This window comes from Cervus elaphus, chromosome 4 (genome assembly GCF_910594005.1).
Source record: "Cervus elaphus chromosome 4, mCerEla1.1, whole genome shotgun sequence".
Lineage (NCBI taxonomy): Eukaryota > Metazoa > Chordata > Mammalia > Artiodactyla > Cervidae > Cervus > Cervus elaphus.
In genome coordinates this window covers 57,027,470-57,054,077 of record NC_057818.1, presented here as the reverse complement: position 1 = coordinate 57,054,077, position 26,608 = coordinate 57,027,470, and the positions used below count along the sequence as shown (strand labels likewise).

The window sequence follows — 26,608 nt, the reverse complement described above, 5'->3', positions numbered from 1 at the left end:
ATGGCAACGTGGTGAAAGTGAAAGTCGCTAAGTCTTGTCGGGCTCTTTGCGACCCCATGGACTTAGTCCACGGAATTCTCCAGGCCAGAATACTGGAGTGGGTAGCCTTTCCCCTCTCCAAGGGATCTTCCCAACCCAGGGTTCGAACCCAGGTCTCCCGCATCGCAGGCAGGTTCTTTACCAGCTGAGCCACAGGGTCAGCAACACGGTAGCCTCCCTAAAGTAGCTGTTCCAAGATGGCGGCCTCGACATGGTCCCCTTCACCAGGGCTGCCTCGCGGTGGTGGTTGCCGCTCCAACCTGGCTGCCCCACCGCCCATCCCCGGGAGACTAAACCTACGGGAGGAGGAAGGCGGGACCACAGACTCAAGAAGGACAGACACACGGGTGTCAAGACAAGACTACCATCTTCTCACTTATAATTCGGGAAAGGGAAACGTCTCTGGGGAAGTCTGGGTTAGGACTCAGCAGCCAGTTAGTCATCTTGTTAGGTGGAAGACAGAACTTCACTGCGGCACTGTGGGGGGTGGAAGAGAAGAGGGTGGTAAAAATTCCTGTGCCCCCTGCCCTGCCTCAGCCTCTGCCCTTTAGATTCACTTGGCCAGCAGCAGGGGGTCAAGTTTTCTCTTCCCCACCCAGCTGGACACCAGGTTAACCCAACTGCATCGAGCCCTTGATTCCTGTAGTTTTGAACTCCAGGCTGGCATATTCTGACTTCCGAGCAGCTGCTGGAGGCCAGCCCTCACTGGAATCCTGAAGAAGCCATATTTCTGAGTGGATTCAATAGTTGATAAGGGGACAGCAGAACACTAGGAAGTGGGTCAGCCCGGCAGAGCGGTGCTTTAAAATAACAGGCAGGAGGTGCATGAAGAGTGGTCCCTTGTCTGCTGGGCTGTCATCAGAGCCGGGGGCGTCACGGCCGGGGACGGACCCTGGAGGCCCATGTGAACGTCGGCCGCCTCTGAGGGACGTGGTGAGCAGCCTCCCCCCCCAAGTCTTGACTGGTGGACCAAAGCCGGAGACAGGAGAGGGAACGGCATGTGCAAAGTCCCAGGGGCAGGAGACAGCACAGCTGGTTTGTCCAACCCCAAGCTGTTCGGTGTGGCTGGAAAATGGGGGGCACAAGGAGGGGGGACCTGAGGGGTAGCAGATTCAGGACCTTGACACCAGGCTGAAGGGTCCCAGGGCTGCTGGGGGAGCCCTAGGAGGGCCGTGCGCAGGTCAGCCGTGGTACAGAGCGCCCGCTAGGGCCGGGAGGTGGAACTGGAGAGACACTGGAGGCTGGGGCGGAATTCAGGAAGAAGAGGGCAAAGGAGGCTGAGGCTGTGGGGCAGAGAGGCAGGGGCCGGAGGCACAGAGCCTGGGGACAGGCCGTGGAAGGGGGCTGTCTTCCGGACTCTCCCGGCCACCCCCGGCCCCGGCCCTCTGCCACTGTCCATGACGGACGGTTTCGATGCTGTGTCCACACACCTCCCCAGCTGCACTCAAAGCCTTAGTGATCATTTGCTAAGCTCTTCGCATCCTCATTCACCTCTTATTTGTCCTTCAGCTCCTCTGGAGAACCTCAGACTCCCGCCCAGGCGGGGTCAGGTGCTACCCGCCCCGCCCCCCCCCCCAAAACCCTGTGCTGCCTCTGTCCCCCGCACATGACTGTGTCCCTGCTGGGGTCTGAATCGGCTTCCCAGTCGTCGTCCTAGAGGGCCCAGGCCTGCCCCGCACCGTCAGCTTTGTAACGGCCGTGGATGAGGGTAAGGCGGGTGGAGTGTAAGAGTACCACTGCCCCCCCCCCCCCCACCACGCCCCCAGGCTCACCTCGGACTTCCAGCTTGCACTCGGCCAGGGCCTCCCCCAGCTCGTTGACGGCCCGACACGAGTAAGTCCCCGAGTCGAAGGGGGACGGGCGGCGGATGTTCAGCGTCAGGACCCCCTGGTGGTTGGTCATCACGAACTTGGGATCTTCGCGGATCTCCATCTTGTTCTTCATCCAGACCACCTTGGGCTGTTGAGCGGAGCAGACAAGGAAGCCACGTGACAGAGGGTCCCCTGCGCGCTGGCACGACGGGGCCTCGGAGGCAGCGCGGAGCCTCCCTTTGGCTCTCCCAGCCCCTCATTTTGACTGGCGGATCCTGGATGAGTCACTCCTCTCTGACCCTCAGTCTCCCCTTCGGTAACAGCAAGAGCTCCCCCTTGTGGTGGCACAGGGCCCTATGTGATTTGGCCCCATCGGTCCTCTGCCCTCACCTCCCGCCCCTCCCTCTCTGTCCAACCCGTGGGCGGCCTTGCTGTTCCTCAGATCGGTCAGGCCCCCTGAACAGCACCTGCCTGTCTTTGAGGTCTCCGCTCCCAGGTCACTTCCGGGTCCTAGACTGGTACAGGAATGCCTGCTTTACACTCTCACAACCGCCTGCGTTTCCCTAGCAGACCCTCCACCCTTTCTAATTTTCTTAAGTAACTGATTGATTGGGCTGCCTCGGGTCTTAGTTGTATCACGCGGGATCTTTTGCTGTGATGCGGGGACTCTGATTTCGGAGCGCAGGCTCGGTTCCTCCTTGGCAGGTGGGACCTTAGTCCCCCAACCGGGGATCGAATCCGAATCCTCATACCCTGAATTGTAAGGTGGATTCTTAGCCCACTGGACCACCAGGGTAGTCCCCACCCTTTATAATTTCATTGTCAACCAGGTGGCACTGGTGATAAAGGACCCGCCTGCCAGCTCAGATGTAAGAGACCTGGGTTCCGTGCCTGGGTTGGCAAGATTCCCCTGGAAGAGGGCACGGCAACCCACTCCAGTATTCTTTACCATCCAAGCCCCCAGGGAAGCCCCCATTCCCGTATTCTTGCTTGGAAAATCCCATGGACAGAGGAACCTAGCAGGCTACAGTCCATAAGGTTGCAAAGAGTCAGAAATGACTAAAGCGACTTAGCACGCACGCACGTGTGATTTCAGAGGAATGGCCATCTTCCCCAATATAAAGGAACTCCTTGTTCAATTCACCAGTACATAGAGAGTCTCTGAAATATGTGTGTTGAAAGAATGAAAGAATGATGTAAATAAGCAAATGAAGTGAATGAATGAACTGAATAAATAAATGAATTGGTAGGGGAATAAATGAATGGAATGAATGAACAAATGGAGTTAGTGAATAAAATAGTAAACAGCAGTGATGGAATCCACAGTAGGCCTACCGGGGCTGATGCTAAAAATTGGAGTTAGACCAGAAGACAGCAAAATGTGTGAAAAGGGTCAGGGAGTCAATGATTTAGGCTTCCTGAGCTCTATGGAAAGAGATGGGACTATCAGACCACCTGACCTGCCTCTTGAGAAACCTGTATGCAGGTCAGGAAGCAACAGTTAGAATTGGACATGGAACAACAGACTGGTTCCAAATAGGAAAAGGAGTACGTCAAGGCTGTATATTGTCACCATGCTTATTTAACTTATATGCAGGGTACATCATGAGAAATGCTGGGCTGGAGGAAGCACAAGCTGGAATCAAGATTGCTGGGAGAAATATCAGTAACCTCAGATATGCAGATGACACCACCCTTATGGCAGAAAGTGAAGAACTAAAGAGCCTCTTGATGAAAGTGAAACAAGAGAGTGAAAAAGTTGGCTTAAAGCTCAACATTCAGAAAACTAAGATCATGGCATCCGGTCCCATTGCTCCATGGCAAATAGATGGGGAAACAATGGAAACAGTGGCTGACTTTATTTTTCTGGGCTCCAAAATCACTGCAGATGGTGATTGCAGCCATGAAATTAAAAGATGCTTACTCCTTGGAAGGAAAGTTTTGACCAACTTAGACAGCATATTAAAAAGCAGAGACATTACTTTGTCAACAAAGGTCCATCTAGTCAATTCTATGGTTTTTCCAGTAGTCATGTATGGATGTGAGACTATACATTTGGACTATAAAGAAAGCTGAGCACTGAAGAATTGATGCTTTTGAACTGTGGTGTTGGAGAAGACTCTTGAGAGTCCCTTGGACTGCAAGGAGATTCAACCAGTCCATCCTAAAGGAGATCAGTCCTGAGTGTTCATTGGTAGGACTGATTTTGAAGCTGAAACTCCAATACTTTGGCCACCTGATGTGAAGAGCTGACTCATTTGAAAAGACCCTGATGCTGGGAAAGATTGAGGGCAGGAGAAGGGGATGACAGAGGATGAGATGGTTGGATGGCATCACCGACTCAATGAACATGGGTTTGGGTGAACTCCAGGGGTTGGTGATGGACAGGGGGGCCTGGCAGGCTGCAGTTCATGGGGTCGCGGAGAGTCAGACACGACTGAGCGAATGAACTGAACTGAGCTCTATGGTCTCGGCCAGAGACAACACACAAACTAGTGTGAACAGCCGTGTTCCAATAGAATCTTATTTAGTAATGTGAAAGCAAAAGAAAAAGAAAAGAAAAAAAAAAGCAAAGAAAAAGAGAAAAAGGATTAAAAATCTTATTTCAAGAAACCAGTGGCAGACAGATTTGGCCTGAGGGCCGTAGTTTGCAGCCCCTGGTCTAGGTGGGCCCTTGGGAGTTCAAGACTGCAAGTATCTGCATTCCCAGACAGCAGCCTGGAGACTGGATGGGGCAGGAAGATAACAGGGAGCCTTGAAGTGTTAGACCCCCTCCACCCGAAAGATTCCTGTTTTTGAGGGAAGTCAAAGTGTAATGAGCTGAGACTTGTGCTCTGGCTAGAGGAGAGAGAGAGGAAGTGGGTTAAAAGCAAGCAAATCCTGGGGCTTCCCTGGTGATCCAGTGGTTAAGACTCCACACTACCACTGCAAGGGGCACAGGTTCAATTCCTGGTTTGGGAAGCTAGGATGCCCCATGCCACGTGGCTCAGACCAAATTAAATACAAATAAAGGAAACACTTTTCACTAAAAGTAAATCCCATGAGCAGAGGAGAGAGAACTCAGGGAGGAGGAGCCCATGCAGTGGGAAGGCAAGAGGGCTTCACCTTGGAAGGTGAAGATGTTCCCCAGGGTTACACACACACACACACGGCACCTTTGGGTGGCCTCTCACGGCACAGTTGAGAGCTGCAGCGTAACCAGCCACCACAACCCGGTCTAATAGAGGCGTCAGGAACTTGGGGGCCGTTCGGAAGTCGTGCTCCTTGAACTCGGGCAACTTGAGGGTCATACCTGGGGGAGGGGAGATGCACCTGTGAGGGACTGACCCGGACCGCCCCCGACCGCCTCTCCAGCACCAGGTGCCACCAACTCTGAATCCAGGAGGAGGAGGATCAGAGGAGTCAACAGTCTGTAATAACCAGCATGGGAAAAGACTGAAAAATGATGAGTATACATATATGTAGAACTGAATCACTTGGCTGTACCCCTGAAACTAACACAACATCGTAAATCAATGACACTCCAAAAAAAAAACCAAACAAACCCAGAGATAGATGGGGGACCCAGGCTGGACCCTGAGTGGGTGGGGGTGGCCAGACCTGTCTTGAGGATCCGGGCTGTGTTCTTGGAGACACCAGGCAAGTCACTGAGCCCACAGATGTTTTCGGTGTAAACTCGGAAATAGTACTCGTTGCCCATGATGAGATCGGACACGGTGCAGGAGGTGTGCCGGCTGCGCTCATAAACCGTGAACCACTCCTGCAGCGTGGGGGACAGGGGAGGGCCGGGAGAGTCAGGGACACAGGCCCAGGAAGGGCGTCAGGAAAGCAGACGCCTCGCTCACAGAACCTGCCCTTCCCAACAGTGCTGTTCACAATGACCGGGAGGCGGGAGCAGCCCAGGTGCCCATCAGCGGCTGAACAGACAAGCAAAACGTGGTCCATACCAGCCAGGGACTGGTCGGGGAATCCCCTGGAGGTCCAGTGGTTGGGACTCTGTGCTTCCACTGCAGGGGGTGACAGGTTCCATCCCTGGCTGGGGAAGCAAGATTCTGCAAGCCAAGTGGTGTGGCCAAAACTAACCAAATAAACAAGGGAATAGCCATGAAAAGCACGGAAGCACGGATACCAGCTACAATGTGGATGAACCTGGAAAACATGATGCTGAGTGAAAGGAGCCAGACACAAAGGCTCACAGCATGTGACTGTATCCAGACGTAATGCCCGGGATGGGCAAATCCACAGTCAGGACGCAGATGGGGGGCCGCCAGGGGCTGGGGGGGTGGAAGGGGAGGGACTGCTCGATGGACACAGGGTATCCGTTCCAGGTGATGAAAATGTCTTGGAATGAAATAGAGGGGGTTGTTGCACAACATGGGGAAGATGGGAAATCCCACTTAAAAATGTATGCGTGCTAAGTTGCTTCAGTCATGTCCGATTCTTTGCGACCCCATGAACTGTAGCCCACCAGGCTCCACTGTCCAAGGGGATTCTCCTGGAGTGGGTTGTCATGCCCTTCTCCAGGGGATCTTCCCAACCCAGGGATTGAACCTGAATCTCTTGCATCTCCTGCATTGGCAGGCGGGTTCTTTACCACTAGCACCACCTAGCAATTTTTGCTAGGTGAATTTTACCTCAATAAAAAGAAACAGAAAACCTATTAAGAGTCCAGGCTTTCAATGCTGTGGCCCAAGTTCAATCTCTGGTCAGGAAAATAAGATCCCACAAGCCACACAGTGCAGCCAAAAAGGAAAAACCTATTATGCACCAAATCTCAGCCAAAAGTCTTTCCTCGTGGCCCCGGCCCATTCTCCCGGATCTCTCAGTGCCTCAGTTTTCTGCAGCTGGGAAATGGGAACAGCACACCTGCTGTGACTATCTCCCTAGCTTTTCTCCCCTTTCCTCACGCCACCCGCAGCCCCTCGCTCACCATGGTTTTCTTGTCGGCTTTCTGGACCAAATACCCGGTGACCTCACTGTTGCCGTCATCCCTGGGGGGCTGCCACTCCACCAGCGCGTTGGTGCCCCACACCTCCTTCACCATCACATTCTCCGGGGGCCCTGCCTTTTCTGGAAGGTGGGTGGGCTGTTAGAAGCCAGCCCAGGCATCTCTAAATGTCCAGCGCCTCACCTCCTCTGGCCCGCCCGCCCATCCCCACCCCTGCGGGGTCTCGGGTTCCCCGCCCTGGCGTCCCGCTGGCATTTCTTCCCCTTCTGCCCCACCCTCCTCCGTTCCAACCTCTCCACTTCCCAGCGTCGGGCTCTCTCTCCTCCCCTCCCCTCCCCGCCCGCGGGCCGCGCACCCACAACGCGGATGCGGATGGTGGCCGTGTCCTTCATGTTCTCGATCTGCACCGTGAGCTCGTACTCCCCGGAGTCGGAGCGGGCCGCCTGGCGCACGAAGAACACCGTGTCGAAGTCGCTGGTGCGCACGTGAACGTGGGAGGTGTCGAGGGGCGCCCCGCCCTTGGTCCACACCACCTGCGGCCGCGGCTTTCCCTGCCCGGGGAGGTGCGGGGGTGGGGGGGCGTGTTGGTCAGCCTGGGTCCGACCCGCAGGAGCTGACCCCTCCTCACCCCTGCGCCCCGCTCCCCGCCCCCGACCCCGCAGCTCAACGCACCTGGAAGGGGATGACCAGGTTGAGATGCTCCCCGACTCTGCGGACATAAGTCTGGCGAAGGTGGCGGGGTAGTCGGATTTTGGGTTGTTCTGAGGGTACAAACCCAGGGAGGGGCTCAGCGCCGGGCGGGGGTGCGGGGGGACGTCCCACGGAGGCACAGAGAGGGGCCGACCAGGGGGCGGCCCTAATGGCCACACCAGCTTGGTCTTTCGAAGAGCAGGGCCGCGGGGGGTCAGGAGCTGCTCACCCACAATCTCCCGGATGGTGACCGGCTGGGTCAGGGTGGCCGGCTGGCTGCGGCCCGCGATGTTGACCCCGACCACGCGGAAGGTGATTTTGGCTCCTGTGGGGAGATTCTTGACGGTGAAGCCACAGCGCTCCACGGGTTCCGTGTTAGCAGGGATCCACTCGTCAGCTATGAGAGAGGAGCCAGGCTGGGGAGCTTCCTTCAGGACCTTCCTAGGGGCCCCCTCTGGCCTGTGTCCCTTCAGTGCCTCGGGCCCCCACCGCGAGGCCTAGCTGCAGCTGACATTTCTTGAGTTTGTCTCAGGACCAAGTTGGAGCTGATTAATGTTCGTTCATTAATTCCTGCCTCCACAGTTATCCCCATTTTAGAGGTGAGCAAATGGAGGGTCAGAGAGGGTAAAGATGTGGGAATGGTAGAGACGACCCCTCGGATTTCCTGCCTCTATAATAGGTGACTTTCCATCTTGGTTTCTTTGCCACGGGTTGGTGAGCTAATATGGATCAGACCAAGAGTTGACAGGGTGAACTCTAACAAAAGTAGATTCTGAAACACAGATTGGGGAGGGGAGGGCAATGGGAGGAGTGCAGCAAAGAGTGCTGGGAAGAGAAAGGAAAGAAACTGGCCAGAGCCCAAGCATCCATCATTTGCTTGCATCCCCGGATGTGGTCATCACCGCATCCCATCAAGGCGGGAACTGTCTTCGCCATTTTTAGATGAGGAAGCGGAGGCTGAGGGACTTGCCCAAGGTCACATAGTTAAAAAGTGTAGGGTAGGGCCAGGACTGGAACCCACATCTGTCTGACTTAAGGCCTGGGATATGGCATTCCTGTCTTCCCTGTGAGAGGACCACATGGGAGGCATCCCCAGGGCCCGGGCACTGGGCCTGTCGTGGAGTCACGGAGCCGCTGACGGCAAAGTCGGCTCAGTTTGCTCAGTGAAGGATGGAGGGCGAGATGTGTGGAAATATGCATGGATGGATGGATGGATGGACAGACAGACAACAGATTGTTAGACGGTTAAATGGTCCTGTAGGCAAACAGAGGGATGGAAGGCAGGGAGGGGGAGAAGAAAGCAGTGAAGAGATAGATACAAGGATGAAAAAAATGTTATTGGTTGGGTGGATAATTGGATGATCCAAACAGTTTTCAGATGGATAGAGAGATGGCTGGATGGATGACTGGGTGGGCAAGAGGAAGGAAAGAAGGAAGGAGAGAAAGAAAGGAGAGGGAGAGAGAGAAGGAAAGGAAGGAGGGAGAAGTAAGGGAGGAAAAGAAGGAAGGAAGGATGAAAGATTGGTGGGATGGGTAGATGAATGGATAAATGGGTAGAACGGAAGAGAAGCAAGTGTAGGGAGAAGATAAGTACTTGGATAGATGGATGGATGGATGGATGGATGGATGGATGGATGGATGGATGGATAAATGGAAGGTTGGGTGGGTAGGTGAATGGATAAATAGAATTGAGGAAGGGCAATAAATACTTGGAGGATGCATAAAAGGTATTGCTGTATGGAGGAAGTATGTAGGAGAGGAAGGAAGGAAGTGGGTAAGGAGAGAGGGAGGGACAGAGGACAAGCTGGTCACTCGGGGCCTGGCTTGACCCATCCCATCCCAGACTGGAGCAAGCACAAACAGAAGGGCAGCTCACTACGCCAGAGACCTGCCCCATGAGCAGTCCCCGGACTGGATGCCCACTGGGGCTCTGCATGCGTCAGTCTCCCCCACCAGGCCAGACAGGTGACTCACAGCCCTCCACGCAGTACTCGATCAGGTACCCATCGATGCCACCCGCCCCGATCTTATCCGGGGGCCGCCACTTGAGGGTGGTGGTGGTGTCGGTCACGTCCTCCACAGTCAGGTGCTGCGGTTCACTCGTGGGCGCTGTAAGATTCCAGGGAAAGGGGGGGTGGTCAGTGAGGGCTCAGGGGCCAGAGCTGGAGTCTCTGGTCAGGAAAGGGATCCATATGGTGAGGCAGAGGTCAGCAAGCAAGGATGTGGCATTGCCAGTCTTGGGCAATGGGATCCAGGGATCGTGAGGTCTCCAAGGGCAGGGATAGGCGTTAGCGTGGTAGGTCAGAGGTCAAGGACACATTAAGGAGACAGCACAGAGTGGGATCATAAAGGTGAGTGGCCGATGTACTGGGTGGGGAAGAGGTTAGAAGGGTGCATGGTGCTGGAGGGGGTCAAAGTCTTGAGTTGTTTGATGAGAGGGGACAGAAGTCAGCAGAGTTGATAGAGTGCAAGGCCAGGGTGTGCAGAGAGAGTGCAAGGCCAGGGTGTAGGGTCCAAGATCAGTGACAGATGGGGCATGGGTCAGAGCAGGGCAGGGGCTCGGGGAGGGTGCAGAGAGGCATCACCAATAGGCATGAAGGGCTTGGTGTTCATGCTGGGCTGGGAGACCCCGATGGCGTTGACGGCAAAGACCCGCATCTCGTAGAGGATGCCCTCGATCATGTTGGTGGACTCGTAGGTGGTCTCCGTGAAGACCTCGAAGTTCAGCTTCATCCAGCGCTGGGAGCCCTTCTTCTTCCGCTCCAGGAGGTATCCTGGCAGCCCCCCATGGCAGAGAGAAGTGGAGGCAGTCACGGGGAGGCCTGGGGTCACAGGTCAGTCAGGGGGCAGTCAAGGGCACAGCAGGTCACATGACCCAGAGAGGTCTGAGGCCATGAATCTTAGGGTCACAGAGCAGTTAGAGGTCACCCAGGTGGGGCCAGGGATCGGGAAGGGTCACAGATCATGAATCAGGGAGTCAGGGGTCACGGAAAATCCTCGGCTGTTAGTGAAAGCCAGGATCCCCAGGTCACTGGGGAGGAAAGAATGACAGAAAGGCAGAGGGGATGGTGAGATGCTGAAGACAGAAAACCATGTCTCCGAGGGCGGTCACTGAGGATGCTGAGGACTCTTGAAGGTCAAGGAGAAGTCGGGGGGCGAGGGAGGTCAGCGGTCATGGCCCCCTGGCAGACAGGCACTCACCAGTGACCGGCCGTCCCCCGTCATACTTGGGGGGCTCCCAGACCAGGATGGCCCAGTCCTCTCCAACCGACGTGATTCGCACTGCCTCCGGGGGGTCTGGGACATCTAGGCAGGGGGGGTTCAGGCAGGATGGTCAGAGGACCCCTCGTGGCCTTGGAGGACCACCCCCTGGCTCAGCCCCTGGGGTCCCCCGCGCTTACCCACAACCTTCAGGAAGATGGAGGCCACGTCCTCGCCCACAGGATTGGTGACCTTGATGGTGTAGCGACTCTCGTCACCTCGCTCCGCGCTCTCGATCACGAAGCTGCTGATGTCACCTCGCTCCTCGATGCGGACCCTGCCCTCGGTGCCCGTGAACACCTGAACACGACCACCGGGTGGCCTCCGTCAGCTTCTCTCCAAACCCAAACCGGCCTCTGCCTCTGCACTGCTCAGCAGTTGCCAGGGGTTCCCCATGGCCCCAGCCGCAGAGGACCTGGTGGGTCCGCCCCCAGCCTCATCACCACCCCCTCTGCCCTCCTCACCCTCCAGCAAACAGCACCCTTCATTAAACACACCAGACCGTCTCATCCCCAAGATGTTACAAAGCTGATCCCTGGGGCGTGCAAGGCCTTGACCCACTTCTCGACCTGCTGTATCGTTATACCTGCTATACCCTGCTATATCAGTACCCATCGTTAGCCAGAAGAAGTCACCTCTTCTGGGAATCACTCTTGGATACCCTCAGGAAGGGGTGGCCCCAGCCCCTGAATCCTCACAGTTTCTGGTACCTCCCCTTATCTCAGCCCCGATCACCCTAGACTGTGACTCTTGGGGCACCGGTCTGCCTCTCTCCACAAGTGAGGCTCCAGGAAAGCAGGGGTTGCGTGTGATTCCTGGCTACATCCTCTGCATGAGCAGAGAACCCAGCATAGAGGGAACTTCAGGGCGGGGTGGGTGGGGTGGGGGGGGGGGGGGGGGCTGCTTTGCTGAGTGAAGGAATGAATGAGTCAAGTCTCTCCATTTTACAGAAAAGGAAACCGAAGCCCAGAGGAGAGAAGAAAAACTGAACTGTCTCAGGGCCTGGAACATACAAGATGAAAATGTTTGTTGGATGGATGGGTGGATGGATGGATAAGTGGACTAATTCATGGATAGATGGGTTGATTGTTGAATGAATCAATTAATGAATTGATGAAGGGAAAGATGGTTAGATGGATGAGTTGATGGATGGCTGGACTGACTAATGGATTAACAGGTTAATGGATGGAGGGATAGATGGAGTACCCATCATGGGCTGGGCCAGTGCCACGTGATGAACAAATGTAATCTCCAGTCTTCATCTCTCTGAGGAAGGTATCATACTCCTCCTTTTACAGACAATGAGAGTGAAGCTCAGAGAAGGGAACCAGCTTGCCTAAAGCCACCCAGCAGGGCTGAGAGGGAGAGGTCAAGGCACCGGGGAGGCCACACCATACCTGATCCTCCTTCATCCAGGTGGCAACAGGCCGGGGCTCCCCGGTGATGGACACGTCCAGCCTCAGCTTGTTTCCGGCCACAACCACAATGGAATTTTCTGAGGTCTGCCCGGAACAGTCAAGGTGGATTTTGGGTGGCTCTGGTGGCAGAAGAGAGAGTCTGGGCAACTTGGGAGTGGACAGCTTGGCCTCCTAACCCCTCCAGAGGATCTCCTGGGAAGCTGGGTTCCAACAGCCATAGAGAACCAGCGGTCCAGGCCCCCAGCCCCTCCTCCCTCAGACCCGGGAGTCCAAACCCCCAGCACCCCCTCCATCAGACCCAGGGGTCCAGGTCCCAGCCCCTCCCCCCTCAGACCTGGGGCCCCCGGACCCTCCCCCTTCAGACCCAGGGGTCCAGGCCCCCAGCCCCTCCCCCCTCAGACCCAGGGGTCCAGGCCCCCAGCCCCTCCTTCCTCGGACCAGGGAGTCCAGACCCCCAGCCCCACCTCCATCAGACCCAGGGGTTCAGGCCCCCGGCCCCTCCCCCCTCAGACCTGGGGCCCCCAGACCCTCCCCCTTCAGACCCGGGGGTCCAGGCCTCCAGCCCCTCCTGACTCAGACCCAGGGGTCCAGGCCTCCAGCCCCTCCTCCCTCAGACCCGGGGGTCCTGCCTCCCGCTTACAGACCACAGCAGCCCCTGGTCCTTACCCTGTTTGGGGACGTACTCCACTTTGATTTCTGGAGGATGAAGAAGACCAGATGGTTAGGTCTATGGGCCCCTTATCCCACCCTCACACCCTGGAGGCAGAGGGGAGGGCCTGGCATCACCCTGGGACCTGGGGAGTGGGGGTGGATTCAGGCCCACGACATCCCACCTCCTGCAAACACCCTCTGTCACCCCCCCAGTGTACAGTTAGGGCAACTCAGTCCTGAAGGGGGGCATCTGAGCCCCCCGGGGGAGGTGGGAAACCCAGAGGCACCCGCACCCAGGAAGTTGAGCTTGGCCGAGAGGGACAGGGCATAGCCATCAGGCACAAACGTGTAGTCTCCCTCGTCCTCAGGCCGGACGTCATCGATCACCAGCTTGTGGAACCTAAGGGGCGGGCAGGGTAGAGGTCAGCCTAGGTCGTCCTGGGGACCACCATGGAGAAACACGCCGCAGTGCAATCTACGTGCCCAATGCAATGCTAGTAACTGGAACCCAATCCCACTCTGCTCCTTACTAGCTGTGTGACCTTGGGCAAGTCACTTAACCTCTCTGTGCCCCCGATTCTTCACCTATGAAGCAGGGATAATGTTGACAGTCTACGAGGGGGTTGTTGTAAAGCATTTAGAAGACTCCCCAGCACATGGTAACACATTAGCGTTGACTCTCGCCCTTACTGACACCACCAGCAGGCCGGGGCCCTTATACAGAACCCAGAGAAAGGCTACATTCTGCCGAAAGCTGCTGTCAGGAGACCCACAGGGACACAGTGTTCCGTGGGCATCACAGCGGCACTCAGAATCCTACAGATTACCAGGTGTTGATGTCAGGCGTCCACGTGCTATGCTTTGAATTCCAGTCCCTTGTTTCCCTAGCTAGACACCCTCCCCTCCAAAGTAGTTCCCTTTTTTTTTTTTTTTTCTTTTAATGTTTTCACTGCATCACACGGCATGTGGGATCTTAGTTCCCCAACCAGGGATCAAACCTGTGTCTCCTGCATTGGAAGCACAGAGTCTTAACCACTGGACCACCAGGGAAGTTCCCTCCCCGCCGAAGCCAACTGCAAATATGGCCACAGATGTCTCTCCCTGGAGCGGTGACTCCTGCAAGGAGACCTCGCAGGTTGTGACCTCTTTTGTCCCATAGGACGTGGTAGAAGTGACACAGGGACAGCGCACGGCACTCAGAGGCCCTGGTCGCTTCTGCTCTCTCTTGGGACGCCTGTGTGGGCCACAGGAATATGCCAGGACCAGCCTCCTGGGGGATGAGAGGTCCCACGGGCCAGACGGGAGCAGCCCAGCTATCCTAGCGAGGCTCTGAGGGAGTCCAGCATGATGGCCATCAGAGATCAGCTAGCCTCCAACCACCCCTGAGACTCACAATGAAATAAACCCTTGTTCTTTTTTTTTTTGGCCACACCACGCAACCTGCCGGATCTCAGTACCCCAACCAGGGACTGAATCCAAGCCACTGCAGGGAAAGTACCGGGTCCTGACCGCTGGACCACCGGGGAATTCCCTAAACCCTTGTTCTCTGAAACCGCGAGGTCTGCTGGCCACATGCACAGCGCACTCCGTACCTCCCCACGTGGGAGATGGTGATCCGTTTGCTGGGCCGCACCTCCACCCCGTTCTTGTACCACTTGCCCGTGACCTTCTCGTCGGACACCTCACACTTGAACACGGCCTGTTCCGAGGCTTTGACGGTCAGGTCCGCGATGTCCTGCAGGACTTCCAGCTGTTTCTCTGGACAGGGAGGGAAGGAGACGGGGTCATCAAGGTCCGGCCTGTCCGCGGGGATCGGCCAGCACCCACTATTGGCCAAGCACAGTCCCTGGCTCCGGGGATCCAGCCATGAAACAACCCAGAAAAAAAAAAAAAAACCTGTAAGTTTCACAAGCTCACGTTCTAGTGGGGAGACAGATACTGAACGGAAAACACACAGACCAAAAACTAGAGGGAGCGATGGTTGGTTGGATGGCATCATCGACTCAATGGACCTGAATTTGAGCAAACTCCGGAGATACTGGAGGACAGGGGAGCCTGGCATGCTCAGGTCGGACATGACTTAGTGACTGAACAACAGGAGGGAGTGACGAGGCCTGGGGGAAGGCGGGGAGGCTGCAGAAGGCCCGCAGGTAAAGGGCACGGCATGTGCAAGGACCTGGCACAGGAAAGCAGGCTTACCGACTTGGACAACAGCCAGCAGGCTGGTGCAGAGTGAGGGAGGCATATGTGGGAGGTAACGCAGGCTGGGGCAGACCCCGCGGGCCACAGAGAAGGCTCTGCTTTGGCTCAGGGAGGTGGAACGTGTTGCGAAGATGGCTGGGGTCTGACTTACATTTTTTTTTTAATTTTAATTTTTTAAATAAAACAATGCATTTGTATGGCTTAAAAATAAAATGATAGGGGCTTCCCTGGTGGCTCAGTGGTAGGGAGGCCGCCTGCCAATGCGGGGGACACGGGTTCGATCCCCGGTCTGGGAGGATCCCACGTGCCGTGGAGCAACCAAGCCCCACAGCTACTGAGCCTGTGCTCTAGAGCCTGGGAACCACAACTACTGAGCTCGTGAGCCACGACTGCTGATGCCCATCCATCCTTGAGCCTGTGCAACAGGAAAAGCCACAGTGAGAAGCCCACGCACTGCAAGTAGAGAAGAGCCCACGCAGCAATGCAGACCCGCACAGCCAAAAATAAATAAATAAATAAAATTATGAAAAAAATAAAATGATAAGAGGATGTAGATATACAAGGGGAGATCGCTTATCTCCCCACTGCCAACTATACAGGTCTCTATCCAATCTCCAGATACATTATAGCCAGTTCACAGCCATAAAAGCAAAGATGTACATACAGTTTCTTTCCTCCTTCCTTCCCTTCCCTCTTTTCTTTCTTCCTTCCTTTCCTTCTTTCTTTTCTTTCCTCCCTCCTTCCCTCTTTCCCTTCCTTCCTCTTTCCCTTCCATACAAATAGTGGCATATTTGCTTCTTCACCTAACAATATATGTTGGAAACCCTTCCAAATCAATAGAGTAAAAAATTGGTTTTTTATGGCTACAGATGGATATATCATCATTTATCTGGCCCACCAATGACTCAAGCTTTTTTTTATTTTTTTAAGAATTACAGGGCATGCCCCTGGTGACTCAGTGGCTAAGACTCCATGCTTCCAATTCAGGGGACCCATGTCAGGAAACTAGATCCCACATGCTGCAACTAGAGTTCACATGCCACAACTAAAGATCCCGCATGTGACCACGAAGACCCAGTGCAACCGAATAAATATATTTTTAAAAAAAGAATTACAGGCTCACAGGAGTGGGGGATGGGGGTGGTGACATCTCTTGTAAATGTAGTCAACTGCACCAGAAATTGACATGGGTCCTATCCCCTGAGCTAGATGACAGAGTGTGTCCCATATCCATCGTGGACATTTCACAAGGATTGCTCTGGCTGGCATGGGGGTGGGGGCACAAGTGTGGAAATAGAGGGAGCAGTGTAGAGACTGCACCTGTTCAGGCATAAAGGGATGGAGACCTGGGCCAGGTGTGGGCAATGGAGGTGGAAGGAAATTGTCAGATTCAGAATATCCCTTGAAGGTGGAGCCCCCAGGATCTGCTGGTGAATCGCATGTAGGGCAGGAGGCAAAGAAGGAGTCAGGGAGAGCGCCAAGCCTCGGGGCTTGGGCACCTCGGAGCTGTGTGCTGAAGCACGCGCAGTGCGGCCCCGGCCCCGGCCCGGGAGACCCCGTACCTTCCACGATGAGCTCCGCCTCACACTGGCCGCCGTTGGTCATGACCTGGTAGTGCCCCTTATCCTCCATGGTCACTTCCGAGAAGATGAGGATGTGACGCTTCCCATCCTTCTTGAGGCGGTACCTGGCCTTGAAGGAATCCTCCCGAGTCAGTTCCACGCCATCTTTCAGCCTGGGGGGAGGGGGAAGTGAGGAATCCGTTTGGCCCGGAGTCTGGATGTCAGAGGTGAGTCAGGGGTCAGACAATCCTGAGCAAGAATCAGGGATCAGAAGGGAAATCAAGAAAAGGAGGAGAGAGAAATGTTGACAGAGCTGTCGAGAGTAGATAGGTCACAGGTCAGAGGAGAAAAACAGGACGAAGTGGTCACAGGCCACAGGACTCCATTGGAAGTCAGGAGACACAATGAGATCATGGGGGAGAGGTCAGAGCATAGAGGAAGTTCACGGTCACCGAGATATGGCAGATATTATGGCCTCAGAAAATGGTGCTTCCCTGCCCCGGCCACTCCTCACACTTCACTTCTACTTCCTCGTCATTTGAATATCAGCTCAATCGTCACCTCCTCCAGGAAGCCTTCCCTGACCTCCTGAGTCCTTCTCTCTTATTAAAAAATGGTTACAGCATCAGTTATTGCTCCTCTGATATACTTGTCAAAATAGGACTTCGATATTTATTTGTGTGATGACTTGATTAATACCTCTATCTGTCTCCAGTACACACACACAGACACACATACACACCACGCCCCAGCAATTTGCCAGATCATAAACTGCATAAGGGCAGAAGCCATGTTGATATATTTTCTCCCCATTTTATCTCTAGTATTTTGAAGTGTGCCACCACACAGTAGGTGCTCAATAAATACTTGTTGGATGGGGGAATAGATGTAAGAATGGATAAATGGATGGATAGATGGGTGAGTGGGTAGATGGATAGATGCGGGATGACAAATGGACAGATAGATGGATAGATGGATACATGAGTGAATGGACCAAACGATGGATAATTGGTTGAATGGGTGAATAAATAATTTAATGAATCAGAAATAGCAGGGGGAAAAAAAAAAAAGAAATAGCAGGGATCCAGAAAAAGACCTGGAAGAGCAGAGGTCAGAAGTTTCAGGAAGAGGTCATAAACGAAGAACAGGATTTATTGGGAAAGGCTGAGGTCTCCCAGAAACTACTGGGGAAAGGTCTGAAGTCTTCAAGAGAGATCCTACAGACTGAGGCTGAGGCAAAGACACTGTGGGCATCCGTGTGGAGATTGGGGGTCAAGAGTCACTCACCACATGACTTGGGCACCCTCTTCTGACACTTCCACTGCCATTTCTACCCGATCACCCACAAACACCTGCTGGTCTTCCAGGGGTGTGACAATCAAGACTGGGGGTTCTGGAAAGAAACTCACAGACTTAGCGAACAAACGCACGGTTCCCAGGGGGAAGGATGGGGAGAAGGAATAGTTAGGGATTTGGGGATGGACATGTCCGCACTGCTATATTTAAAATGAATAACCAACAAGAACATACTGAACAGTCCATGGAACTCTGCTCAACGTTATGTGGCATCCTGGATGGGAGGGGAGTTTGGGGGAGAATGGATACATGTACATGTATGACTGAGTCCCTTCATGTTCACCTGAAACTATCACAACATCATTTGTTAATCTGCCATACCTCAATACAAAATAAAATGTTTTTTTAAAGACTGGGGATTCTGTGGGGCATCTGGAAAGGGGAGGTCAGTAGTCTCCCGGTAGCCCCACAGGAGGTCAGTAGCCCCACTCCCCAAGCTCACGCCCAAATCTCGGCCTCACCTTTGACAAAGAGCTCGGTGAAACACTTCTCGTCTTTGACGGCAACCTCATAAGCAGCATCGTCCGCCAGCGTGCACTTGTTGATGGTGAGGATTCGCTTCTTACCAACGTTCTCAAACACGTATCTGGTGCAAAAGTCTCAGCTCAACCCAGGGCACAGAGGGGATCCTGCATGCACCCGTCTATTCTCAGGACAAACCACTCCCTCTCAGAGCCAAGTTGTGTGGGAAAGGGGTCGATGGTCCAAGTTCTAGTATTTAAAAAACCGCAGCGGAAATACTAACTGTCCACCCATATCCACCTTCTTCCACTTAGCAGCAGCACACAGCAACCCACCTAAAGAACTACATTTCCCAGATGTCTTTGCAGCTAGGATGGCCACGCCGCTGAGCTTGGACCAACAGAATGTGAGTGGAGGAGATGGGGATAACTGCTAGGTCATCTCTAATTTTGTGATGCTTGTTCTAGACTTCTCTCCTTCCCTCTTCCTGTCTGATAGATACAGTTGTGCCCATGACCTAGTTTCAATCATGCGGATGAGGATAATGCCATAAGAAATTGTGTAGCCAAAAATGTGGAACCTGGATCTAGATCAATCATCTAGAAACATCTTTCTTTCTAAACTACCGTGTTCTGGGGACGCTTTGTTATAGCAAGTTAACCTGTAGCTTAATTACCATCACTTTTCATCACATCCCAAATGCTCATGATGAGAAATCTAGAAAACACAGCCAAGGGAAAAATACTAAAAGTAGAACCCATCCAGAATTGTTCTGCCGAGAGATAACTGCTACAAACATTTTGACCTCTGTCTTTTCAATCTTTTTATATTAAAATCTATATGTAGATTAACATTTTGTGTAGCAGAAATGAGAACTCTTCTGCACATAACACTAACCTTCAGTAGCTTCCCATGGTAGTGTAAATTTTAGAATATCTTTTTTAGTGACAGCACAGCACCTTAGTATGGAATTGTATGCTTTGGGTGTTTTCCATTTTTTGTTACAGCAGCAAATGATCCAGTGAACATCCTTGCAGCTAAATATGCATAACCATGATTAGGCCCTTATGAAAAACACCTAGCATTGAACAATCTAAAAGCTTTTGAATACACTACCCTTTTGGAGATTTGCCAATATACATTCCCACCACCAACATCTGTGGACCCATTTTCCTATGTCTTCTCCAGCACTAGGGTTTATCATTTTCTAAAGTCTTTGTCCAGTTGGAGAGCAGAAAGACCATTGTTTTGTTTTGTTTTCTGGTTTCCTAGCCCTGAGGCATGTGGGAACTTAGCTCCCCTACCAGGGATCTGAACCCACACCCTTTGTAGTAGAAGGTGAAGTCTTAACCCCTAAACCACCAGGGAAGTCCCAAGACTGCTGTTTTCATTTGTGTTATTATTGGTGATGGTGGTTGTGTTTGCAAGGTTGAATATGTACTTAGTGTATTGGCCATTTGGGTTTCTTCTAACTGAATTCCCGTTCACTGCCTTTGTCTATTTTTCTACTCAGGTATCCCTATCTGTATTTTTCATATGGATGAGGGAGTGCCCTTTCTGGGTTAAGAGTAGCCTGTCTTATTTCTGGACTCTCCCTGTCTCTGGGACTTGGATTCCCCCCAACCCGAGCTCTACCCCCGACACATACTTGCTACTTGGTTTGATTTCCTGGCCATTCTTGAACCACTTGAGGGGAAGGTCTGGATCGCTGATCTCTACCACCAGCTTGATCTTGTTGCCTCTGTCCACTTGGTAGGCTGGATCCAGCTTCTTTGTGAAGGCTGGAGATGGAGGGATGTGAGTGGGATGGAGCTGAGATGTTCTCAGTGCTCTGAGCCATCAAGGCTCCCTCCCCAGGCCACCAAGGTCAGAAAGCCTCTTATGGCTTTGGAGGGCCCCTGAGAACAGGGCTGTCTGTTACTCCTCAGAGTGGGACCTCCCAAAGATAAGTCCAGGGTCCGACCACTGGCTGCCCACGATGCTGGAGTCCCCGTGGGCAGGGCCCTTCTCCCCTCAGACCAGCACTGACCTGCGCTCTTCTTGACCTCAACCTTGGCCTTCTTGAGCCGCTTCAGCATGCCCCGGAGGTCGGTGATGCCGTACTGGAAGGCGATCCTCTCATACTCACTCTTCTTTGCCCCTTTCAGGAGCTCCCAAATCTCTGGCGGGATGCCAAGGTCATCGTCATCTTTCTTCTTTTTCTTCTCCTCCTCAACCACCTGCCTGAAGGTGGGGAGAACAGGCCGGGGGCACCAGGCAGTGAGGAGCTGAGGGTCTCCCCCTGCCTCCTCCTCCCACTTTCTGTGTCACTTTCCCTCTCTGGGCCTGTTATTCCTTACCCTGTCCCACCTGGTCCATTGCCCAGCCTCCTTCCTCCCTGGCCTCCTGACCTCATCCCATCTCTTCCCCTCCAGTCTGTTCCCTCCTTAACCCCTGAGGGCTATTTCTGAACCCCTACATCAGATGCCATCCTTTCCCTGTTCAAAACTCCTCCGTGGCTCCCGACCGCTCTAAGGAGGAAGCCCCAGCAACTCAGCCTGGCCATCATAACCTCACCCTCTGACCCATCCCCACTCTCCCCACTACCAAACCACCCTACTTTCCCTTTCCTGAATGCTCTAGGCTTGCTCCTGCCTCCCTGAGCCTTTGCACAAAATGTTTCCCTGCCTGGATGACCTCTCTCCACCTGCTCTTCATCCTACAAGACCTAGCACCAGAGTTCCTCTTCCATGAGGCACTCCCTATACTCCCAGCATAGCAGTTGCCCTCACTCTGGGCTCTCACAAGGCCCTCATGGGACCTCTCTCTGACCACACTAAACAGTCCTGGTCTGTGTCCGTGTCTGCTGGACCAGACCCATCTTCCCAAGGCAATGAGCGACCCAACGTCAGGGAACCAGTCAAACTTCTCTCTCTCCCCTGATCTCAGCTCAGGGTAGACAGGAGGCCTCAGAAGATGTTTGATGAGTGAGAGAGTGAGTGGATCTCTGGAAAGAAGGAAGGAAGGGAAGGGAACAAAGGAAGGATAGATGAGTGGGCGAATTTGGGGACATGTGACTATCTGGATTGATGTACAGAGCATTAAGTGGGGGACTGATACAGGGGTGGAGGGGTCCATGGACGGTTAGGCCCATGGATGATTGGGTCAATGGATGGGTGGATTGGTAGGGAATGGATGGCATTAAGATAGGTGGATGGGTTGGTGGAGAATGGCTGAGTGAGCTGGGAGGAGCTGGCTGGGTGAACATATTGATGGAAGATGACTGGGAAGATGGATGGCTGGAAAAGACAAACAGATGAATCTATTAGTAGGTAGAATTGTTGGGGATTTCATTATGCAGATTGATGTGTAAATGGAAGGATGAATATATGGACCAGCAGATAATGAATAACTGAGTGACTGGACAAGCATCATGTTGACCCATATAAAATGGCCAATATTCAATCTTTTTTTTACCTACACAATAGCAATTGCATATAGATGAGTCTTGGAGAAGGAAATGGCAACCCACTCCAGTATTCCTGCCTGGGAAAATCCCATGGACAGAGGAGCCTGGTGGGCTACAGTCCATGGGGTCGCAAAGAGTCAGACACGACTGAGCGACTAAGCACAGAGCACGTAGATGAGTCTAACAGAACAATCTGGAGGATGGGTGTGCCATTGAAGAGGTGAACAGTTGATAGAGGGAGGCCTGGCTACATGAGGAGGTAGATGAGTTAGGATGGGTGGGTAAGATGTTGAACTCAGTTGAAAGAGAGATGCAGGTGCAGATAGAGTCACAAATGGGAAGGTGGATGCAGGGCAGACGATGGATGGTGGAAAGGTGGATGGATGGATGCCTCGGTTGGTGGGGAAGTAGAGGATGGAGTTGGTGGGTGCAGGATGAATGAATGGATCAATGAATGGGGGGCTGAGTGTAATGGCCAATGCATAGGTGGACAGATGGGAAGATGGTGAGTAGATGAATGGATATGTGGGCAGAGGGATGGGCAATGGGTAAGTGGATATGTAGGTGGATGGACAGGTGGCAGGGTGGGTGGGGGGCGGGCCGATGGAGGGGTGCTGGGGGTCCCAGGAGAGCAGTGGGGAAGCAGTGGGGGGCAGGGGGACCTCACCCACCATCTTTCTCCTCCTTGAGTCCCCATCTCCCCTTTCCATGCCAGGCAGAGTGGACTCACCTCTTCTTCAACAGCCCGCTGAAATCCAGCTCACCCGCGGTGTCTGACTTCGCTTCACCCCTGTAGCCATCAAAAGGGAGTGTGAACCCCAGCAAGGTCCCGACTCTCAGGCTCACCCTGGATCCCCACTCCTAGGCTTCCCTGATCCTCCCCTTCTCCCGCAGCTGCCCCTCCCAAGGGAGACCTTCCCATGGCCCTTGGCACCAGGTCAACCCCCTGTGGCTCCCCAGGGTCCAGGGTCACTTACGATCGCTTGAAGCTTTCTAGACTCTGTCCAGCGGAGTCCTGACGGGGCGCTGGGGAGGGGTGATGGGGAAGAGAAGATGAGCTTGGAGGCAAAGCCTGATCTAAGACCAAGAGTGCCCCTCCCTCCAGGCCTGCACAGCCTCCTCCAGGCCTGCACAACCTCACCCAGGTCCCTTTCCCTCCATCTTGTGAGCCAGCACACCCTCTCTCTCAGACCTGGACACCCTCTGCTTGTAGACTCATTTCCCTGCCATGTACCACCCTCTCTCAGCAGCCTACATCCCCCAGCTAAGCCTTCTCCGCAGGCAGGAGCAACCTCAGCACCTGTGTCCTCCATATTTAAGCTCCCATACCTCCTGGGCTGCAGACTTCTCAAAAATCTGTACACCCTCAGAGCTCCACACACATGCCCCCAAATCTGTGTAACCTCCCATCAATCCTGTACACTCCCACCCTCAACCCACTCACCCTTAGATTCACCTGAAATAAACAATAGACAATAAAACGGAAAGTATATTTAAAAAAAAAACTTCGGACACCCTCACTTCTCAAACCCTTACTGCCACTCTCTCAAGCCTGTATGCTGTGACCCTGGAATCTACATAACTCACCTCCTAAGCCTCACATGCACACCTCCAAACCCTGAACCTTTTCACCCCCAAATCTACACCTCAACAGGCTCTAAAATGGTAGACCCTCTCCCCAATTTTGAATGGCTTCCTTGGTGGCTCAGGTGGTGAAGAGTCTGCCTGCAATGCAGAAGACCCAGATACGATCCCTCAATCGGGAAGATCCCCTGGAGAAGGAAATGGCAACCCACTCCAGTATTCCTGCCTGGAGAAGCCCATGGACAGAGGAGGCTGGTGGGCTACAGTCCATGAAGTCACAAAGTCAGACACGACTGAGCAACTAACACTTTCACTTCCCTTCCAGGTTTGAATACCCTGATCCCTACCTCTGTGCTCCATCCTCCAAAAACCTGTGCCCACCTCACCCCCACCTCTATATTCTATCCCTACACCTGGCTGGCAGATCTGACCCCCCACCCAGACCCAAGACCCTTGGCCCCCACCCCCACCAGCATACCCTCCACATCGATGTTAAAGGCACAGCTATCACATAAGTCCTTGGCTTTGACCTCGATGCGGTAATCCCCGCGGTCCCCCAGTACCACCTTCGAGATGTGCAGCTCCACAGTGTACACCTGGGGGCCCGGCCAGGGGTGCGGGTGCATGTAATGACCCCCAGTGCCACCCCACACCCCTACAGCCCACCTCACCACTCTCCAAGTTCCCCCAGGAAGGGCCAGCCCCCATGTCTCCTCCCATGCCTGGGCAATCTTGATCTCTGGGGGCCCACATCCCTGACCCTGAGAGCTCCTGGGGTCATGCACACCCCGTGCCCAAACGCAGCCTGCTCTGACCGGGACATTCTCCCGTCCTGCCCCGCACAACCTCCAGCTCTGCCCCGCAGGCCCTCGCCTCCCCACGGGGTCCTCACATTGCTGGCGGCGTCGTGGGACTCCCTGAAGGAGAATCGGGCACCACTTTTGCTGCCCAGCTCCAACCACTTCCCCTTGAACCACTTGATGTCGGGTTTGGCCGGCAGCTCTTTCCCATTCAACTTGGCCACGATCACAGTTTCCTTTCCTAAGAGGAGGGGGGAAAGGGGTGGCAAAGGAGGGTCGGGCAGGAACCATAAGACCCTATAAAGAGGACTGGGACGCTGGGAGCCTCCGGCCCCACCTCCCTCAGTCCCAGGAGCCCCCAGACCCCCACCCCCTCCTCGCCCAGGCGCCCCTCACCAGTCTCCACCGACACGGAGTCTGGCTTCTTCAGGAAAACGCCGGTGGGTTCCTCCGCGGTGGGAGACTGGTCTTCGGGTGGGGCTTCTGCTCAGGAGATAAGATCGGGGGTCGAGGTGGGCCGAGGAGGGTGGCGGCAGGCCACTTTGGGGGCGGGGTTTAGAGCGAATGACGGGACCTTCTTCTGCTGGGCATCAAAAAGACCTTGGAGGCAAAATGGCTTTTCCTGACCTGGGAGAGACCAATGTGTCATCCAGGTGTGTGGGTGTCCAGGGTCCCCCACCCCTTCGGGCCTCAATTTCCCCATATGAGATCCGGATGGTCTTAACGGGGGCTTTTTTAAAAGGGTAGGAGAGGTGTCAGGACGGGCTGGGGCGTTCAGAGCTGGGCGGGACTTGCGGACGGATCGGCCAGTTGCTGGAGGCTTGACGGCCAGGCTGAGGGGCTAGGCTCCGCCTTGGAGGCGCTGGGGAGCCCTGGAGGGCTGTGAGTAGGGGAGGGCGGTCGGTCGCGGAGCTGTGGGGAGGACGGACCGAAGGAGAGAGCCGGGAGGCTGGGGATGAGCCGCCATCTATCTCACCTGTAGGGGGCGCTTCCTTGGGAGCCGGCTTGGCAGCAGCATCTTTGCCAGCGTCTTTGCCCGCGGGGGCCTTTTTGGCCGCTGTGAGGCAGAAGACATTCCGGGTTGAGCACGCGCTCCGTCTTCTCTTCCAGAACCCCGGAGTGCAGGCCCCTGGGCCCCGCCTCCTTCAGATCCTGGAGTCCAGCCGTCCAGGTGTAAATTTATCTCTAATCCGAGAGTCTGTGGATCCGGTTTCTCCTTCCCCTCCCCGGGGAAGGCCTTGCCTCATCCACCCGGGCCACCGGGCTCTGACCTTTTAGGTCTTGACGGTATAATTAGCTCTTCCCCTGGGCTGGAAATCGGACACTGGTGCTGACCACAGCATCTTTCACACGCCCTGCCTGCTGGCGCCTGGCCCGCCAGGACCCCAGCTGTAGCGAGGGGCTGGACACCCACCCTTCAGCCTGGTTGGCCTGGTACCAGCCAACTGGACATCCCAAGAGGAAGGGTCCTCTCTCGGGGCTTGTGTCTCCTCCGTTCACTGCTTCATAGAGAGGAAGCCCCATCCCATCCGCAAATTTAAAAATGCCCCCCAGTTCCATTCAAAGGACCCTGAAACTGTACACAGAGAAAGGCTCTCCAGCCTCTGTATGAAGAAGGTCCCCTAATTCCTACACCAGGAATCCCCAAACCCCATCCAAAGGAGGTGCCCTCATCTTTGTACAGAGAACTCGCCTTACCACCCAGACAGGGACCCTAATAACTAGACATGCAAGGACCAGACCTCATCTCCCTGCAGAGAAAGGTCCCAATCCTCACTCACAGAAGTGACCCAGGTCCTTTCCCAGAAGACCGCATCCTCAAATGTAAAGGACCCGATCACCCCGCCAAAACCCTGCAGTCTCCAACTGCAGGACTTCCATCCCCGTGGAGGAAGAGGGACACTGATTCACAGAGAATCTCCACGTGCACCCAGAGATAAACCCCCAGCTCCCTGCAGAGAAAGGAAGCCCCACCACCACCACAGAGGGAAAGGGAATCACCCCCCCTCACACACACACACACCTAACACAGGTATGGGACCCTCCTCTCCCACACAAGGAAGGGAGTCCCTCCCCAATGGGAGAAGACACCCCATTCTCCCAACCCCACGGAGGGAGAAGTCCCCAGTGAAAACAGGACTGCATCTCCACAGAGGGAGGGAGTGAGTTCCCCCAAGCCACCTGGTTTTGCCTCAGGCATGTCGTAGGACCTCCTCCAGCTCCTCCGACCGCAGCAGTGTCCCGATGGGCCCTAGGAAGGACAGGTGGGCCCCCCCGGGGGGGCCCTTTAAAGAGTCGGGAGACTCCCAGGAGGCTCCGGGAGGCATAGACGCGCCTCCCCACCCCACCCTCCCCTGCCGCCCCACATTCCGCCTG

General features: G+C 54.5%; 1 protein-coding gene across 1 annotated transcript; it reads right to left on the bottom strand.

The window, feature by feature from the left end:
- Positions 1-389: 389 nt before the first annotated feature.
- MYBPC2 (myosin binding protein C2) lies at positions 390-26,576 on the bottom strand. Its single transcript, XM_043899898.1, has 28 exons — positions 26,414-26,576; positions 25,209-25,289; positions 24,629-24,715; positions 24,325-24,473; positions 23,911-24,028; positions 22,826-22,874; positions 22,579-22,638; positions 20,430-20,623; positions 20,049-20,181; positions 18,400-18,524; positions 17,870-17,975; positions 16,583-16,755; positions 14,411-14,576; positions 13,112-13,218; positions 12,834-12,863; positions 12,147-12,286; positions 10,890-11,049; positions 10,690-10,794; positions 10,074-10,262; positions 9,463-9,597; positions 7,718-7,885; positions 7,471-7,559; positions 7,154-7,349; positions 6,781-6,920; positions 5,451-5,610; positions 5,006-5,142; positions 1,812-1,998; positions 390-516 (listed from the first exon to the last, which is right to left on the bottom strand). The coding sequence occupies exons 1-28, from the start codon at positions 26,430-26,432 to the stop codon at positions 506-508; spliced, it is 3,414 nt and encodes a 1,137-aa protein (XP_043755833.1). The 5' UTR covers positions 26,433-26,576; the 3' UTR covers positions 390-505.
- Positions 26,577-26,608: the final 32 nt, after the last annotated feature.